Source organism: Hypomesus nipponensis, chromosome 20 (genome assembly GCF_054491055.1).
Source record: "Hypomesus nipponensis isolate SF chromosome 20, ASM5449105v1, whole genome shotgun sequence".
Lineage (NCBI taxonomy): Eukaryota > Metazoa > Chordata > Actinopteri > Osmeriformes > Osmeridae > Hypomesus > Hypomesus nipponensis.
Genome location: NC_140380.1, coordinates 9,345,001 through 9,362,597, shown reverse-complemented (window position 1 = coordinate 9,362,597; position 17,597 = coordinate 9,345,001). Strand labels below are relative to the sequence as shown.

At 55.4% G+C, this 17,597-nt stretch overlaps 1 protein-coding gene across 1 annotated transcript in view; it reads left to right on the top strand.

The window, feature by feature from the left end:
- The first annotated feature begins 239 nt into the window (after positions 1–239).
- Positions 240–17,597, top strand: part of wwc1 (WW and C2 domain containing 1) — a 24,648-nt gene continuing 7,290 nt past the window's right edge. Inside the window, exons 1-13 of the mRNA XM_084684170.1 lie at positions 240–1,309; positions 5,631–5,740; positions 5,884–6,087; positions 6,481–6,557; positions 7,524–7,603; positions 8,916–9,045; positions 10,300–10,479; positions 10,958–11,028; positions 11,520–11,762; positions 13,433–13,522; positions 15,324–15,952; positions 16,805–16,922; positions 17,516–17,597. The exon at positions 17,516–17,597 is cut by the window's right edge and continues 86 nt beyond it. Of these exons, the coding sequence (XP_084540296.1) occupies positions 1,191–1,309; positions 5,631–5,740; positions 5,884–6,087; positions 6,481–6,557; positions 7,524–7,603; positions 8,916–9,045; positions 10,300–10,479; positions 10,958–11,028; positions 11,520–11,762; positions 13,433–13,522; positions 15,324–15,952; positions 16,805–16,922; positions 17,516–17,597 (2,133 nt within the window). The 5' untranslated portion in view covers positions 240–1,190. The remainder of the gene's footprint in view (positions 1,310–5,630; positions 5,741–5,883; positions 6,088–6,480; positions 6,558–7,523; positions 7,604–8,915; positions 9,046–10,299; positions 10,480–10,957; positions 11,029–11,519; positions 11,763–13,432; positions 13,523–15,323; positions 15,953–16,804; positions 16,923–17,515) is intronic.

Genomic DNA, 17,597 nt, shown 5'->3' with positions numbered 1-17,597 from the left:
CACTTTAAAGTTTGTTATGGAGACACAACATAATAAAATCCACATCAAATAAAATAATTTCTAATTTTGAACATGTGTATTTTCAGATACGCAACATCCATCTATAAAAAATTATATGTTTGCTCTTATCAATGGCATTATAACATATTTGTGTAATAGCCGAGCACTAGTGATGATCAGACACCTGCATGATGTCATACAGCAGCATCGCGAGCCTAACAGCACTCCCGACCGACCGAGACAAGTCGTGGTTGAAACTTGCTGCTCCTGCCCCTTTAAGGGGAGAAGAAACATTTTAACAACGATTCTTTAATCATTAAATTCGCTGAGGATTATTCGGAATTTTACGGGAACGATTCATCACGTCTGGATTGTTAACTCGGCTGGACTTTGTGGAATGGCTGACGAATTCATTGAAAACGATGCTAGCTGGGTGGTTAGCAGGGGTATCGTTGACTAAACATGGTGGCCACTAGCCGAAATTTTTGAGGGCTTTGAAACAATTATATAGGATAGGTTCGCTTTGTATCCCGTAACATTGTAGCAACGGTGAATGTTGCACTACAACTGTGTATTCAAACTTGAACATTTCAAAGGCACTTTCCGCTTTTATGCAGAATACTTCAGAAGGAGTCCTAACTGTCCGACACAATACCGTGGACAACACGTTTGAAAAGTTATCAAGTTTTTCTTCATTCTCGGTGAAGTATGGTGTGCACTAAAGTAGGCTATCTGATATGAAAACACACAGCTAGCTCTACGAGACTCGAATTCTCATCGCGTATGTGCGTCTTATAAAGTAGCAATGACCAGTCATAACATAGGCAACTAAACATTGCAACCTATTATCTTAGCACGGCTTGCAATGCTATTATTGGGTTACAACAATCCGAAATAGATTAAGCAGCATTCTGACGATAAAGCCTATAAATCATTGTAAAATAACACATTGCAGTCGAGGGGTATCAGATTGGGCTATTTGGAATACTCTGCCAACATGCGTGGCGAGACGTTATGGATTATCGCGTAATCCAACACGCGCCAGGCCGGAATTTGGGAACTGATGGAGCCGAGTGATGTTTCCACACATTTCTAATGCAAGTTCAGCGCCACATGTTTCAAACATGACGGTTTACATTCGGTAGATTTTAGAGGACTCGTGGAGGATATTACATGGAGACTCGTCTGACATGCCAAGGAAGGAGTTACCGCTACCGGAGGGTTGGGAGAAAACCCGGGACTTTGACGGGAAAGTCTACTACATCGACCACATTAACCACACAACCAGTTGGATAGACCCACGAGACAGGTATGGCGTGACAGAATGACACACACTGAAAGAAAAAATGTCTCCATGTGCCTTAACATCTCCTAACGTAGGTGGTCCAATGTTTAGGTTTCGTTTTTTTGGGAGGGCTAGGTACTCAGAGATACAGTAATAACGCGTGCAACAGACTGCAGACTAAAACATCAGTGGGTAACTGATCAATAACGAAGTAACCAAATAATTAAAATAAACTTCCACAGTATATGGTTTTCTTGGGGGAACATATCATTTTCACTTCTGTATTTCGAAATGAGCACTTTCGGTGTGAATGACTTTTTTTGTCTGTAATCTGCCAGTGTAATAGGCTTACAGTACAAAGCATGGGCTACAGTGCAGACACGGGATTCACAACAGAACCATATTTGTGCAGGTTCTTACAGTCAAGGCCCTGGTGTTAAGACTGTCGGACCTGGAACGTTCTACCGGTTACTAAAGTCCCTTTCGGACTTTGACACAAAATCTCTTTAATAGCTTAGGTCTGGAATTCCTGAATACCTTGTGGGTGAGGGACTTTTCATTCTGTGCTGGGTGAAGACCGAGAGATATGTTGTGTTACAGAACGATAGGACAGGGTTTGGGTTGGCTCTGAGGTGATGTTTTGATCCTGGTGGTAAGAAGCCAGCGAGGCCGACACACACCACCCCAGAACCCAACCTCAGGCTCCAGAACTCCCGCTGCGTCAGCCTTGCATCGACGAAAGAAGCCCATCTGAAAAGTTCCAGATGGAACACAGCCCTTGGGTTCCGTTCGGAACCCCCGAGTGTTCTGTTCGGGTTCGGAACCCTAAACGGTTCCTTCCTGGGGAAAGCTGTAGTCAGGGGGCTCCTTCAGCTCAGTGGTTCGGCACAGCGGCCTTTTGTGAAGAGGAGGTTGGCGAGACGTTCATAGGTGGATTTGTAAACCAAGACATCAAAAACACATTCCTGAAACACACGGGCAGCAAGGGGGAGGGGGGGGGGGGTACGAGCGGCACAGAACACAGCACGGAGGGGGCGGGAACGGGGTGGGGGTGGAGGGGGGTAGGGGGGCGGGGGGGTTAGAGCATGGTTCATTTAAAATCCCTTTCACTGCTTGCCAAGGTGTTGATGGTCAAAGTGCAGAATGGGGCCTTGCAAACCTTTAACTTGGGGGGGGGGGAGGAAGAAGAGAGAGATGGGAGGTAGGGAGAGAGAGAGATGGGAGGGAGAAAGGATGAAGGGAGGGAGGGAGAGAGATGGGAGGGAGGGAGAGAGATGGGAGGGAGGGAGGGAGAGAGAGAGAGAGAGAGAGAGAGAGAGAGAGATGGGAGGGAGGGAGAAAGGAAGACGGGAGAGAGAGGAGGCAGAGAAGAAAGAGAGAGAGAGAGAGGAGGCAGAGAGAGATGAAGCAGGTATTCCATCCCAGGGTCTTGAGGGGCTAGCTCCCAGCCCCCCTGCCCCCAGACCCCCTCCCCCCTCTGTGTGGTGGGGGTGCTGGGGTGGTTCTGTCTCAGTGGAGCAGATCTCCCCGCAGACGAACAGACACTGTCCCTGTGGGTCCAGTAGCTGCGTGCCGCCAGCAGTGCAGTGCTATCACACACGGCTGTGAAGACCGTGTCGTAGTAGCGTCACGCAGACCCAAAGCTGACGTCAGCGTCGCCACTCTCCACTGCCGTTGGCTCTGTGCATCTCGGTGGTTAGATTCTTTGCCTGAAGAACACGAGGTCACAGGTTTATATCCCCCCCCCCCCTCCCCCGCCCTGGACTGCACATCCCTTTGGCTAAAAGCGTCTGCCGAAATTATTTAGTACACCGCCTGCCACAACAGACCACTCCTTGACCTCCAAAACGCCACGCTTCCGATCCTTGACTTTCGGCTGTGCTCTCCATATTGACTGTGTGCTCGTGGCTTGGGATGAAAGCGCCTGCTGAATGAGTCAGACACACAGGAATGGTTTGTTCTTCTGAGCACCAGTGCAGTGTGCCGTGGTGGCACAGGCCAACTGGACAGTTTGGCGTCAGCTGTGTCTAAAACATCCTTACAGCTGTGTCTAAAACATCCTTACAGCTGTGTCTAAAACATCCTTACAGCTGTGTCTAAAACATCCTTACAGCTGTGTCTAAAACATCCTTACAGCTGTGTCTACAACATCCTTACAGCTGTGTCTAAAACATCCTTACAGCTGTGTCTAAAACATCCTTACAGCTGTGTCTAAAACATCCTTACAGCTGTGTCTAAAACATCCTTACAGCTGTGTCTAAAACATCCTTACAGTGGCGAAGGCTGGCAACACCGAGCCCCGAACAGGACTAGGACTCTTCATCAGCACAAAAACACACACGTTAACAACACACGTACACACACACATACCACACATACATACACCCCCTCCCCCCATGCAAACACACACACATACCCACAGATACACATGCATACACTCTCACCTCCCAGGGCAGCGCTCGCATTCTTTAGCCGGCCCTGTCGTCGCTGACGCACCCAGCGCACTCTGTCAGGTGAATGGAATGTTATCTCTCAGATACCACACGCTGTTGCCAGGGAGCTGTGTGTGTGTGTGTGTGTGTGTGTGTGGTGTGTGTGTCAGCGGGTGTGCGTGTGTTTTTGTTTGTGAGTGTGTGTGTGCACGCGTTTGTGTCCGTGTATGTGTGTTTTGTCTGTGCGCGCGTTTGTCAGTGGGTGTGAGTCTCCGTGTGTGTGTGTGTCTGTACAGCAAGAATTGAATGTGGAGAGCTGTTATATAGTCTGTCGGACCTTGAGCCCCCTCAGTGAATTGCAGCTCAGAACATCATAAATTGACTCCAGGAATTTACAGCTGAACGGAGCTTCTTTCTGACTCCCAGAAGCTGAGATTCCCTGTGCTCTGTCATAGAGGACCAAGGGCTGGATGGCTGTTTAGCTCCGTATGTGAAACTTGGACACACACACACAGACCTCCGACTGTGTGTCGTTAGGATCACTTGACTAACTCGAAATACAGCTCCTTAGAAAGTGTGTGTGTGTGTGTGTGTGTGTGTGAGCTGTACTGCGAGGTTCAGCCCGCTCGTGTCAACAAGGAGGCTTTACGAACTGCCTGTCGACTCAGACACGACCAAACGACAGACGATCATATTCTCATAGATCCGTCTGACAGGCAGTCTCGTCCCCCAGAGATCCTGTTAGATAAGAGATTTAGAAGCTGCCGGGGCGCGGAGCGCAGATAAAAGCATCACTTCCATGTAGGTCACGGATCTCGTCGGTAGGATTCAGCTTCTCCTCAGCTGAGAGGGAGGGAGGGAGGGAGAGAGGGAGGGAGAGAGGGAGAGAGGGAGAGAGGGAGGGAGAGAGGGAGGGAGAGAGGGAGGGAGGGAGGGAGAGAGGGAGAGAGGGAGGACCTGGCAGCCAATTGGCTTGTCAGACAGCCATGTTTTCAGGGCCCACATGGCTGGCCGTCAGCTGAAGCTCTGGAGTACTCTCAGAGCCTGGAGATGGAGAGCTCTATCCCGGCCGCCGTACATTATTCAATAGGTGGAAAGGGAACCCGTTTGGTTTCACCCTGGGCACTGCCTGTGTATGTGTGTGTGTGTGTCTGCAGAGAGGAACCAATTTAGATGAAAGAGAAACTTGGTATCTAGGCTACAGTTTCCTCTGTACAAAAGTAGCACTGTGTTTTGTCATTGGCTGGGTTTCCCAGATTCGTTAAGAAGCTCTTAACGCTAAGAGCTTCTTAGGAGCGTTCTAACAGCGTTCAACGCTAAGAATGCTAAGAAGCTCTTAGCGTTAAGAGCGTCTTAACGAATCTGGGAAACCCAGCCATAGTTATTATTTAGGAGTTCCATGAAGAACAGCCGGGGTGTTGTGGTGTGTGTCGTTATGTGACTATGCCACTTTGTGTGTGTGACGTGCTGTAGACCAGATACATAGTTAGTAAGACCCCAAAAGGTTCTGCATGCTGATTCTGGGATGATGGAATGTTTATCTGTTCTGTTGGATGGTCTGGAGGTTGGATCTCTTCCCCTGGTCTAGGGCCCTGGCCTGGATCTCTCCCCCTGGTCCAGGGGCCTGGCCTGGATCTCTTCCCCTGGTCTAGGGCCCTGGCCTGGATCTCTCCCCCTGGTCCAGGGGCCTGGCCTGGCCTGAGACTGCGTGCTGCTGGGGTTGCCTCAGAAACATCCAGGCGATGTGTCAGCTCTGCATGTGGAATGCCAGGCCACGGTTTCCGGCCATTGTGCTTCACAAGGCCACCCTGGAAGTGAACAGAGACCACCCCCTCCCCTCCCCTCCCCTCCACACACACACACACACTTATATATGTATCTGTGTGTGTGTGTGTGTGTGTGTGTGTGTGTAGGCAGACCAAGCCACTGACGTTCGCAGACTGTATAGGAGATGAGCTGCCGGTGGGCTGGGAGGAGGCCTACAACCCTGCTGTGGGAGCCTACTATGTAGACCACAACACCAGTGAGTACACACAAACACACACACACTATGTAGACCACAACACCAGTGAGTACACACACACTATGTAGACCACAACATTAGTGAGTCCACCCATCCCCTCCTAGAGCCTAACCTCCCTCCCTCCTCCCCCCCCTCCCCCCCAGAGAGCACCCAGCTGGAGGACCCCCGGGTGCAGTACCAGCGGCAGCAGGAGCTCATGCTGAGGGAGTACCTGGGCGTGGCTCGCCAGGCTGTCAACGCCCAGCAGGAGACCTACCGGGTGAAGGAGTACCGGCTGCAGCTGGCCCAGCAGGAGTACCGGGCCCTGCACGACACCTGGAGGAACCGCACTGGGTCCCAGAGCAGCTGTGAGCAGGGGAGGGGGGAGGGGGGGGGGGGGCATGTAACATGTCTGTCCTGGTAGGGACCCAGGTGGTGTGTTTGTGTGTGTGTCTTTTTCTGCTGTGAGTGCCAGGGTGCTGTAACAGTGTGGTGTGTAACAGCGTGTAACAGTGTGTAACAGTGTGGTGTGTAACAGTGTGGTGTTTGAGGTGCAGGGCTGGATGACAGCCTGTGTAACAGTGTGGTGTGTAGCAGTGTGTAACAGTGTGGTGTGTAGCTGTGTGGTGTGTAACAGTGTGGTGTGTAACAGTGTGTAACAGTTTGGTGTGTAACAGTGTGGTGTGTAACAATGTGTAACAGTGTGGTGTGTAACAGTGTGGTGTGTAACAGGTGCCCCTCTCATGCTCTTCCCTCCACAGTGAACTCCAGGTCGTCCTCAAGCAGCAAATATGACCCAGAAATCCTCAAAGCAGAGATAGTGACGGCCAAAAGCAGGGTAGGAACATCACTCTCCTCTCCTCCCCCATCTCTCTCCTCTCCCCCATCCTCTCCTCTCGCCCCATACTCCCCTGCTCTCCTCCTCTCCCCCATCCTCTCCTCTCCCCCATCCTCTCCTCTCTCCCCCTATCCTCTCCCTCCCCTCTCCTCCCCCATCTCTCTTCCCCCTCCTCTCCTAGGATCATATTGCATGGTATGTCTCTGAACCAGTGGGACCTGTTTGTCCAGGGGCATCACACTGCGGTGGTGTGGTTGCTAAATTCCATATAGAGTATTATGGGATGCCTGGTATTCCTCATAGATCTCCATGGTGATCTCATTCTTAAGCATTTACAGCCGCAAGTGTTCACCCCACCGTTGCTATGCTACAGGGCATCCATTGTTTGTTTTTTTCTTTGCAAGGAATGTGTGCAGTCTTAATCGCTGGTATTCCAGTGATGCCAGTGATGTACACACAAACACACACACACTCACTGCTAATGTGAGTTCATGTGTTTTTTTTCCTTTTCCTAATTATTTCCACAACAATAAGCACATGTTCAGTTTAATCACATTACAAGCAATAAGTCGTATGATTAATATCCTAATACTTTTCAGCACGGAACACAACATACTGTGCCTCATGAGATCTCATTTCCCCACGTCATCCTCTCTCCCCCTCTCCCTCTCCCCCTCTCCCTCCCTCCCTCTCCCCCTCCCTCTCTCCCTCCCTCTCTCCTCCCCTCTCCTCCCCTCTCTCCTCCCCTCTCCTCCCCTCTCTCTCCCTCTCTCCTCCCCTCTCCTCCCCTCTCTCTCCCTCTCTCCCTCCCTCTCCCTCCCTCTCCCTCCCTCTCCCCCTCCCTCTCTCCCTCTCTCCTCCCCTCTCCTCCCCTCTCTCTCCCTCTCTCTCCCCCTCTCTCCCTCCCTCTACCTCCCTCTCTCTCCCCCTCCCTCTCTCTCCCCCCCCTCTCTCCCCTTCTCCCAGGTGAACCAGTTGAAGAGAGACCTGGCCTGTATGAAACAGGAGTTGCTGTTCAAAGAGCAGGGCTTCCAGACTCTGAAGGCGTGAGTACAGCCTGACCCGGTTACCACGGTTACGCTCTGACACTGCTACACCATCACAGCGTTCCAGTGCCCACACCGTGAGCAGCCCAGGGCTCTGTACAGTTAGCCTGTCAGAGTGACACACCAGTAACTACTAGTGGAACAACTGGATCCCAGACCTCACTCTCTCTCTCTCTCTCTCTCTCGCTCTCTCTCTCGCTCTCTCTCTCGCTCTCTCTCGCTCTCGCTCTCTCTCTCTCTCTCTCTCTCTCTCTCTCTCTCTCTCTCTCTCTCTCTCTCTCTCTCTGTGTCTCTCTCACTCTCTCACTCACTCACTCACTCACTCACTCACTCACTCACTCTCTCTCTCTCTCTCTCTCTCTCTCTCTCTGTCTCTCTCTCTCTCTTTCTCTCTGTCTCTCTCTCTCTCTCTCTCTAACTGTAGAGTGTCTGAAGCAGACTAACTACGTCGTTTTTCAAAGACGCCCTGCTCGGAGTTTGAAAGGTCTTTCTAGAGGGAAAGAGAGAAAGAGAGAAAGAGAGAGGCTTGTTCTCCTTGACTGGAATGGCGTTTTTCACCCCTCCCTCCTCCCTCCACCCCTCCCTCCTCCCTCCACCCCTCCCTCCTCCCTCCACCCCTCCCTCCTCCCTCCACCCCTCCCTCCTCCCTCCACCCCTCCCTCCTCCCTCCACCCCTCCCTCCCTCCCTCCACCCCTCCCTCCTCCCTCCACCCCTCCCTCCCTCCCTCCACCCCTCCCTCCCTCCCTCCACCCCTCCCTCCTCCCTCCACCCCTCCCTCCTCCCGCACTCCAAAGAATGTGGAAAGACCTGTTATTCTGCTGCATGCATGACTTACTGATGACTGACTTTACATACTGGCTGGGAGGGAGGGAGAGAAGCAGAGAAAGAGAGATGGAAGATAGGGATTGAGGGAAAGGAAAGCTGGGATAGGTAGAGATGAATGGAGGGAAAGGGAGGGAGGGAAAGGGAGGGAGGGAGTTGATCTGGTTAGTGAGACTGTACACCTGATGTTTCTTGACTGCACACCTGTGACAGGGAGAGAGATAGCTAGCTGTATTCGTGCGCATGACAGAGCTGAAGTTGCTATCGAATCGGAATTAACATTGGTGTTAGTCAGGTGTCACCAAACCGTGCCTCCAAATGGTCAAATCAGATGTTAGGAAAACAGGACATACAGATCAACAGTACACACTAATACTAAGTGCACTCATATGTTGTCCGGTTGGATCAAAAAAGTATTCTTCCTTTTCATCCCTCTCTCCTGCCTCCCTCCATCTCTCGATGTCCCTCTCCCTCCCCCTCTCCCTGCAGGATTGACCAGAAGGTGTCCAGTGCTCCGTATGGCTTCAAGCTGCACGAGGCCCAGGCCATCCTCACTGAGGTGCACTCCATCAGGGAGGCCATCTCCTCCGGGGAGAAGGAGAAACAGGAGCTCATGCAGGTACGCAGGAGGAGGGGGAAGGGAGGGGGAGGAGGAGGGGAAGAGAGGGAGGGGAGGGGGAGGAGCAGGGGGAGAGAGGGAGGGGAGGGGGAGAGAGGGAGGGGAGGGGAGGGGGAGAGGAGTGGAGGAAGAGGAGGGGTAGAGAGGGAGGGGAGGGAGGAGGAGGAGGGGGGAAGGAGGAGGGGAGAGAGGGAGGAGGAGGGGAGAGAGGGAGAAGAGGGGGAGAGAGGGAGGAGGAGGCGAGAGAGGGAGGAGGGGGGAGAGAGGGAGGAGGAGGGGGAGAGAGGGAGAAGGAGGGGAAGAGAGGGAGGAGGAGGGGGAGAGAGGGAGGAGGAGGGGGAGAGAGGGAGAAGGGGGGAGAGGAGGGGAGAGAGGGAGGAGGAAGGGGGGAGAAAGGGAGGGCAGAGGAGGGGTAGAGAGGGAGGGGAGGGAGGAGGAGGAGGGGGGAAGGAGGAGGGGAGAGAGGGAGGAGGAGGGGAGAGAGGGAGAGGAGGGGGAGAGAGGGAGGAGGAGGCGAGAGAGGGAGGAGGGGGGAGAGAGGGAGGAGGAGGGGGAGAGAGGGAGAAGGAGGGGAGAGGAGGGGAGAGAGGGAGGAGGAAGGGGGGAGAAAGGGAGGGCAGAGGAGGGGGAGAGAGGGAGGAGGAGGGGGAGAGAGGGAGGGCAGAGGAGGGGGAGAGGAGGGTGAGCGGAGCAGGAGCTCTGTTATGCCCCCCTCCCTTGTCCAGGGTCGGACTCAGTCTCCTATCTCCCTGTGAGACACCTCTCTGAGGCATGTTTACAGCGGAGCAGTCGTAAAAACGATAAGACGGCATTCCACACCTGCCCAGTTCTTCCAGGGAAGTGGCTGGGTGATGGAAGACAGGCATCGCCTTCAAAGCTGCCGCCAGTGAGCCGTCTGTCTGGGAGGGCTGATTAGACAGGGCTGTTTACGGGCACAGAGAAACACTTCCCTGATTTGGAAACCAATGGATTCCTGTTGTGTTGGCTGGGCGGGTGGGGGCAGAGGTAGAGGGGGTGTGAGGTAAAGGAGAAAGTGAATGTCTACCGTCAGCTAGGGGAAGACAAACACCGTTATCTAGGATGGTCGGGACACTATGTTTGATTGTGTTTGTCTGTTGTGCCTCCGTGAGGGGACTGTTATTAATGTGACCATTTTCTGAACCCCCCCTCTCTCTGTCCGTCTCCACAAACACACACATCCTCCCCCCCCCCACACACACACACACACACACTCCCCTTCTCACCCGGGAGCAGAAGCTAGCGGTGCTGAAGGACGGCTTCTGTCTGGACTCGGGCTCTCAGCCGGAGCTGTGGGGCAGCAGCCCGTCCCTGGACAGCACCTCCCAGCCTCGCCTCTACTCCGACGCCGGCTCCCAGCTCTCCCTGCCTCGCCTCTACTCTGAGGCCGGCTCCCAGACCGACCTGCCGGTCGAGGTGAGACACACACCTGGGGGGGAGGAGGGGGGACCTGGGGGGGAGGGGGGAGGAGGGGGGACCTGGGGGGGAGGGGGGAGGAGGGGGGACCTGGGGGGGGAGGGGGGAGGAGGGGGGACCTGGGGGGGGGAGGGGGGAGGAGGGGGGACCTGGGGGGGGGGAGGAGGGGGGACCTGGGGGGGGGAGGAGGGGGGACCTGGGGGGGAGGAGGGGGGAACTGGGGGGGAGGAGGGGGGAACTGGGGGGGACCTAGGGGGGAGGAGGGGGGACCTGGGGGGGAGGGGGGGAACTGGGGGGGACCTAGGGGGGAGGAGGGGGGACCTGGGGGGGGAGGGGGGAGGAGGGGGGACCTGGGGGGGAGGAGGGGGGAACTGGGGGGAGGGGGGGGGAGGAGGGGGGACCTGGGGTCAGGGGCTGGAGGGTGTGGTGTGGGTGTGTGCTCCTACCACAGTATTTGTCTTTTATTTCTCCTCTCCAGTTTGCCACCAACACCAACAAGCTGGCAGAGAAAGTCCGTCTGAGTCTGAAGTATGAAGAAGCTAAGAGAAGGTAGCTTGTTCTCCTCCACCTCCCTCCCGGTTTGTCTGAATGCTGATGGGTTTGTATGAGGTGTCTGAATGTGTGAAGTCAGCTGACTCATTGACAACACTGTCTAACTCTGGAACCCCACTGGACTGAGAGTGCTCATCCCCCTGTACGATAAGACAAGCTGTACACTTCAACGGAAGAGTTCTTGTGAAATGCGTGGTATGGTGTTTAGCTCTGCACAGAAGTTACCTGTGACGAAAAATCTCCCCCCTCCATCCTCCATCCATAACTTCTTCCTCTCCTCCTCCTCCCCCCTCCATCTTCCATCCCTCCTCTCCTCCCCCCTCCCCCCTCCATCCTCCATCTCTCCTCCTCCTCCTCCTCCCCCCTCCCCCCTCCATCCTCCCCCCCTCCCCCCTCCATCCTCCACCTCTCCCCCCTCCATCCTCCTTCCATCCCTCCTCTCCTCCTCCCCCCTTCCCCCCTACCCCCTTTCCCCCTCCCCCCTCCAGGATCTCCGCCATCGAGGTCCAGATCGCCCGGCTGGACAGCGAGGCGTGGCCGGGCCTGCTGGACCCAGAGAGGGACCGCCTCATCCTCATCAACGAGAAGGAGGAGCTTCTGAAGGAGCTGCAGTACGCCACGCCCCGGCCACGCCCCCCGGCCGACGCCCACACCATGGAGACGGAGCGCAAGCGTCTGGAGAGAGACCTGCAGGAGGCCCGGCAGACCCAGGGCAAGGCCCTCACAGAGAGGTGTGTGTGTGTGTGTGTCTGTGTGTGTGGCTGTGTGTGTGTGTGTAGCTGTGTGTGTGGCTGTGTGTGTGTGTGTAGCTGTGTGTGCGGGTGGGTCATGACCCCTGACCGATTGATTGACAGTGGTTTCACCCAATAAGACGAGGAGTAAAACGTTGCCGAAGGTGATTGGACAGGAGTGCTGGAACACCATTGGCTGGATTTATTTAAAAAAAAATTGACATTCCACTGTTGCTGAGCTGTCTGTGCCGCTAGGCAAATCTCCCAGGGCCTCATTAGCTTCCACAGCATGTTGATAGGGGACAAAATGTTCCTTTCTTTCCTGAAAGAAGTCTCTGTTGCACCTTTAAACACCTGTCTGTCTACACAGTCCCTCCACGCATCATCCGTCTGTCGACACCTTTACATCACTGTGACCTTCTAGAACTCACTGTCACCTTCTGGAACTCACTCTGACCTTCTGGAACTTGCCGTGACCTTCTGGAACGCACGTCACGAGCAGCTGTAGATGTAGTGTCGATCCTTACCCTCCTCCCGCCTTAACCCTTCCCCCTCCTTTCAACATCTCCCCTCCTCTCCCCCATCCTCCCCTCTTCCTCCCCTCCCCCCCATCTCCCCCCTCTCCCCCATCCTCCCCTCTTCCTCCCCTCCCCCCCATCTCCCCCCTCTCCACCATCCTCCTCTCTTCCTCCCCCCCCCCCCTCTCCCCCATCCTCCTCTCTTCCTCCCCTCCCCCCCTCTCCCCCATCCTCCTCTCTTCCTCCCCCCCCCCTCTCCCCCATCCTCCTCTCTTCCTCCCCCCCCTCTCCCCCATCCTCCTCTCTTCCTCCCCTCCCGCCCTCTCGAAGATGTCTACCCTGTAGTGGTTGGACACCTGTTCCTGCCCGATCAGGTAGCCACGGCGACTGCACATTTCGGGCCCCGTTGCTACGGTGCCCCCCTCCCCTCCCCCATCTCTAAACAGCTCCCTTGTTCTCTGTCCTCTCTACTGTACTCACTTCCCATCCGGTAACCTGAGCGCCTAAGGCAAGGGACGTAGGCCGGCCGACACCAAATACCTCTTTTTTTAAAACCCCTCTCCCCCCTACCCCTCTCTCTCTCTCTCTCTCTCCCTTCCCCTCTCTCTCTCCCCCTACCCCTCTCTCTCTCTCCCTTCCCCTCTCTCTCTCCCCCCTGCCCCTCTCTCTCTCTCCCTTCCCCTCTCTCTCTCCCCCCTGCCCCTCTCTCTCTCTCCCCCCTACCCCTCTCTCTCCCTTCCCCTCTCTCTCTCTTTCTCTCTCCCTTCTCCTCTCTCTCTTCCCCTACCCCTCTCTCTCTCTCTTGCTCTCTTTCTCCCCCTACCTCTCTCTCTCTCTCTCTCCCCCCTCTTCATGGGTTAACGTCTGACTGTAAGGTGGTCAGTTTGTTCCTGTGTTGCAGTATGAGGGGACAGTATGATGGACAGTATTCCACAGGTGCAGATAGCTCGGCTTCTCTCCGCCCACGTCTGAACGAGCGCAGGGTAGTGGAGTGGTTGTCGAGGGTTTTGGGACCCAAGTGCATCGACATCTGCTTAGCTTGAAAAGCTCAGAGTGGTTGGATGAGCCCGATTGAGCCAATTAACACAAATGATTAAGTGTGGCGTGTGTGTGTGTCTCTCTGTGTGTATGTGTGTGTGTGTGTGTGGACAGGTTGAGGTTGCACTGCAAGAGGAACAAGCTGGTGAGAGAGCTGGAGGAGACGGTACGACTGGCCACGTCTCTACACACACAGCTGAAGAGGTACAACACACACACACACACACACACACACACACACACACACACACACACACACACACACACACACACACTGGTCCTCCTCCCTCTGGTCCTCTCCACCCTCCCAGCTCTCCTTCCATCCTTTCCCACTGAGTGTGAAGAGAGAGATCATATGTAAATGTCTAGATATGGAGGCCAGGGTTCTGAGTGAGTCATAGTGAAGCCGTCCTCACAGCTTTGTGTTTCAAAGCACAGAGAGAGAGAGAGATAGAGAGAGAGAGAGAGACAGAGAGAGAGAGAGATAGAGAGAGAGAGAGAGAGAGAGAGAGAGAGAGAGAGAGACAGAGAGAGAGAGAGATAGAGAGAGAGAGAGAGAGAGAGAGAGAGATATATATATATATATATAGAGAGAGAGAGAGAGATAGAGATAGAGAGAGAGAGAGAGAGAGAGATAGAGAGAGAGAGAGAGAGACAGAGACAGAGACTAAAACTGAGGGAAGAAGAGAGTTCCTTCAGCCTCCCCTGTCTGTCCAGAACCTGACCCTGACTCTGACTAGCTGGTTGAAACAAAAAGGGAAACCAGAAGTTGCAACAGTAGCAGCAGAGGATCTTCATGCATCACGTGGCCCAAAGGCTGCCTGCCTCGTCCAAGATGACAAAACACACACACACATAGACACACACACACACACAGACACACACAGACACACACACACACACACACACACACACACACACACACACACACACACACACAGAGAGAGAGAAGGGAGGCTTTGCCAAACGTGAGGGAGGGATAAGAGTATTTAACCTTTCCCCTCAAGCGAGGAGAGGAGGAGAGCTCTCCTGCCCTCTCTCCTCTCCCTCCTCATTCCAGACACGTCGACGCTCTCCGGAGCGTTGTCAAGTTCAAGTTCTGACTCTTTGATGGGAGCTTGTGCGCCGTATATGAGCCTTTCTCTCACTGCCAAGTGCGTAATAAGTGATGCAAGAGTCCTGTAAGAGATCTGTATGCTTTCACACAAGCCTCCTTGAAAAAGTCTTAGTTTGAAGAAGTTACTGATTATCCAACAGACTTTGAAGTAACTCGTGGCGACTGGAAGTAGCAAAATATTCGCTGTGTCTCTGTCTGTCTCTCTCTCTCTGTCTCTGTCTCTCTCTCTCTCTCTCTCTCTCTCTCTCTCTCTCTCTCCTGGTGTTTTTACTTCCCCTGTCATGTCTGATTCATCCCCTGGCCCTTCTGGGGGGCATCAAAGTGTTCTGCGGCGGTCGGAGGTGTCCTCGTGTGTGTCTGCTAACACGCTGCTGTGCTCTCACGCCAACGCTGGCTGTCGAGCACACGAGGACTGTGTGCGTGCGTGCTGGAAGATAGCGAGGATGGGGGTAGAAAGTGAGGAAAGAGAGAGAGAGAGAGAGAGAGAGAGAGAGGTCTCCTGTGGCCGGAATCACGCCTGTCTGTCTGGAGAACTCTGTCTCTCTCTCTTTCTTTCTACCCTTCTCTCTCTCTCTCTGTACTATCTTTCCTTCCTTCCTCTCTCTCAGTGTCTCTCTCTCACACACTCCCATCTATCTCTACATTTTACACTTAGTCATTTAGCAGACGCTCTTATCCAGAGCGACTTACAGTAAGTACAGGGACATTCCCCCCGAGTCAAGTAGGGTGAAGTGCCTTGCCCAACGACACAACGTCATTTTGCACAGCCGGGAATTGAACCAGTGACCTTCTGATTACTAGCCCGATTCCCTATCCGCCCAGCCATCTGACTCCCCTCTCTCCCCCCCTGACTCTTTGTCCTCTCCCCCCCCCCTCTCCTCCCCCCAGTCTGTCGGCGAGCACCCTATCCTGTTCGTCGGGCAGCAGTCGCGGGTCCCTGGCCTCCAGTCGAGGTTCCCTGGCCTCCAGTCGGGGGTCCCTGGCCACCACGTCCTCCCTGGGGTCCAGCTCCTCCCTCTACCTGGACCAGGGTGACCTGGCCGACCCCGACCTGCAGAGCCGGCTGGAGTCTCTGCTCCAGGACGGCGGCCCGGGGGGGTTCCGACCCTCCAGCTCCATCACCACCATCCACGAGCACGAGGTGGCGCCCGGGGAGGCGGGGCCGGCGGTGGGAGGAGGAGGAGGAGGGGGGGAGGCAGGGCCGTCCAGACTGCAGGCTCTCAGACTGTCGGAGACGCCGCTGTCCGTGGGCTCTCTGTCTCCACGCTCCTCGCTGTCCTCGCTCTCCCCGCCCTGCTCGCCCCTCGTCAGCGAGGCCAGCTTCCTGGCCGGGGAGGGCTTCCCTGCGGGGCAGGCCGGCCTGGGGCCGGGGCTGGGGCTGGAGCCGGGGCTGGATGTGGAGCTGCACAGCAGGCTGGCTGGGCTGGAGCTGAGCCTGGTGTCCCAGCAGCAGGGCGCCGCAGGGGAGATGGACGGCAGGACCGACCCCAGCGCCGGCGCAGCACTCACACACAAAGGTACACACCAAGGTACACACTTTCAAACGCTTTCTTTTTTTTTTTTGTCGGTGGGGGAAATGCCCACGACACGGTTCACTTTAGGTGATTTTCTAGAATGTGTGTCACCATTGTATACCTGAGGCTGCAAATCTACATAACATTTGTTTACGAGGATTTTCCTTTTTAGGGGGGGGGGGGGGGGGGACGTCGCCGGCAGCGCCCCCCCCTTTCCCTCCTCCTCCTGCGTATGAAGACTAACTAGAGGAAGTCCAGTTAAACTGTGCCAGTGTTGCATCTGTAGTTACATAAATACGGTTATACAACAGCTGAGAGGGAGGGGAGGGGAGGGGAGGGGAGGGGAGGGGAGGGGAGGGGAGGGGAGGGGAGGGGAGGGGAGGGGAGGGGAGGGGAGGGGAGGGGAGGGGAGAAAGCCAAGATGGTGTGTGTGTGTGTGTGTGTCACCTTGTGAGGAATTGAAGCCTGGCCCTGTAACCTGACAGCTAAGAGTGGCGGCTGGCTGTGTTCCCTCCCTGAATGACCTGTGGGCTGCAGCAAACACACACTGACACACTCTACCCTGGTCCCCATGACGACCGCGGGTGAAAGGGTGACAGGGTGTTGAGTTTCTCCACACTCATCTCACTTCCCCTGTTTCCCCCCTGTCGCCTCTCCTCCACCCTCCTCTGTCGCCTCTCCTCCACCCTCCTCTTCCTCCATCCCTGCATCATCCCCTCCTCCTCTCCTCCCCCCTCCCCCCTCCTCTCCTCCTCTCTCCTCCTCTCCCCTCCTCCTCTCCTCCTCTCCCCTCCTCCTCTCCTCTCCTCCCCTCCTCTCTCCTCCCCTCCCCTCCTCTCCTCTCCTCCTCTGTAGACTCTGGCGCCCAGGTGCGGGGCACGGGGGCGGGACCTAAGAAGATGGGCGTGACCTCAGCTGTGTCTGACGAATCGGTGGCGGGGGACAGCGGCGTTTACGAACCCTCAGAACGCAGGTGAGGAGAGAGAGGGGAGTGGAGGGGGAGGAGAGAAGAGAGAGGGGGAGGAGAGGAGAGAGAGGGGGAGGAGAGGAGAGAGAGGGGGAGGAGAGGAGAGAGAGGGGGAGGAGAGAAGAGAGAGGGGGAGGAGAGGAGAGAGAGGGGGAGGAGAGGAGAGAGAGGGGGAGGAGAGGAGAGAGAGGGGGAGGAGAGGAGAGAGAGGGGGAGGAGAGGAGAGAGAGGGGGAGGAGAGGAGAGAGAGGGGGAGGAGAGAAGAGAGGGGGAGGAGAGGAGAGAGAGGGGGAGGAGAGGAGAGAGAGGGGGAGGAGAGAAGAGAGAGGGGGAGGAGAGAAGAGAGAGGGGGAGGAGAGAAGAGAGAGGGGGAGGAGAGAGGGGGAGGAGAGGAGAGAGAGGGGGAGGAGAGGAGTTAGTGATACATATCTGTCTCTCCAAAGTTTCAGTTTACAGTTCAGTGTGTGTGTTTACTGTGTGTGTGTGTGTGTAGCATAAGAAATGCTATCCCAGGCCTCCAGACACGACCACCTGGATGTGTCAACGAGGCCAGGAAACAGACACCCCGTCTTACTGTGTGTGTGTGTGTGTGTGACCAGGCCCGGCCCTGCAGCCGAGCCGTTGCTAGGTGAGGAGGACGCCGGCTGCGCGGGGTGCGCCCGAGTCCGACTGGCGCTGAGG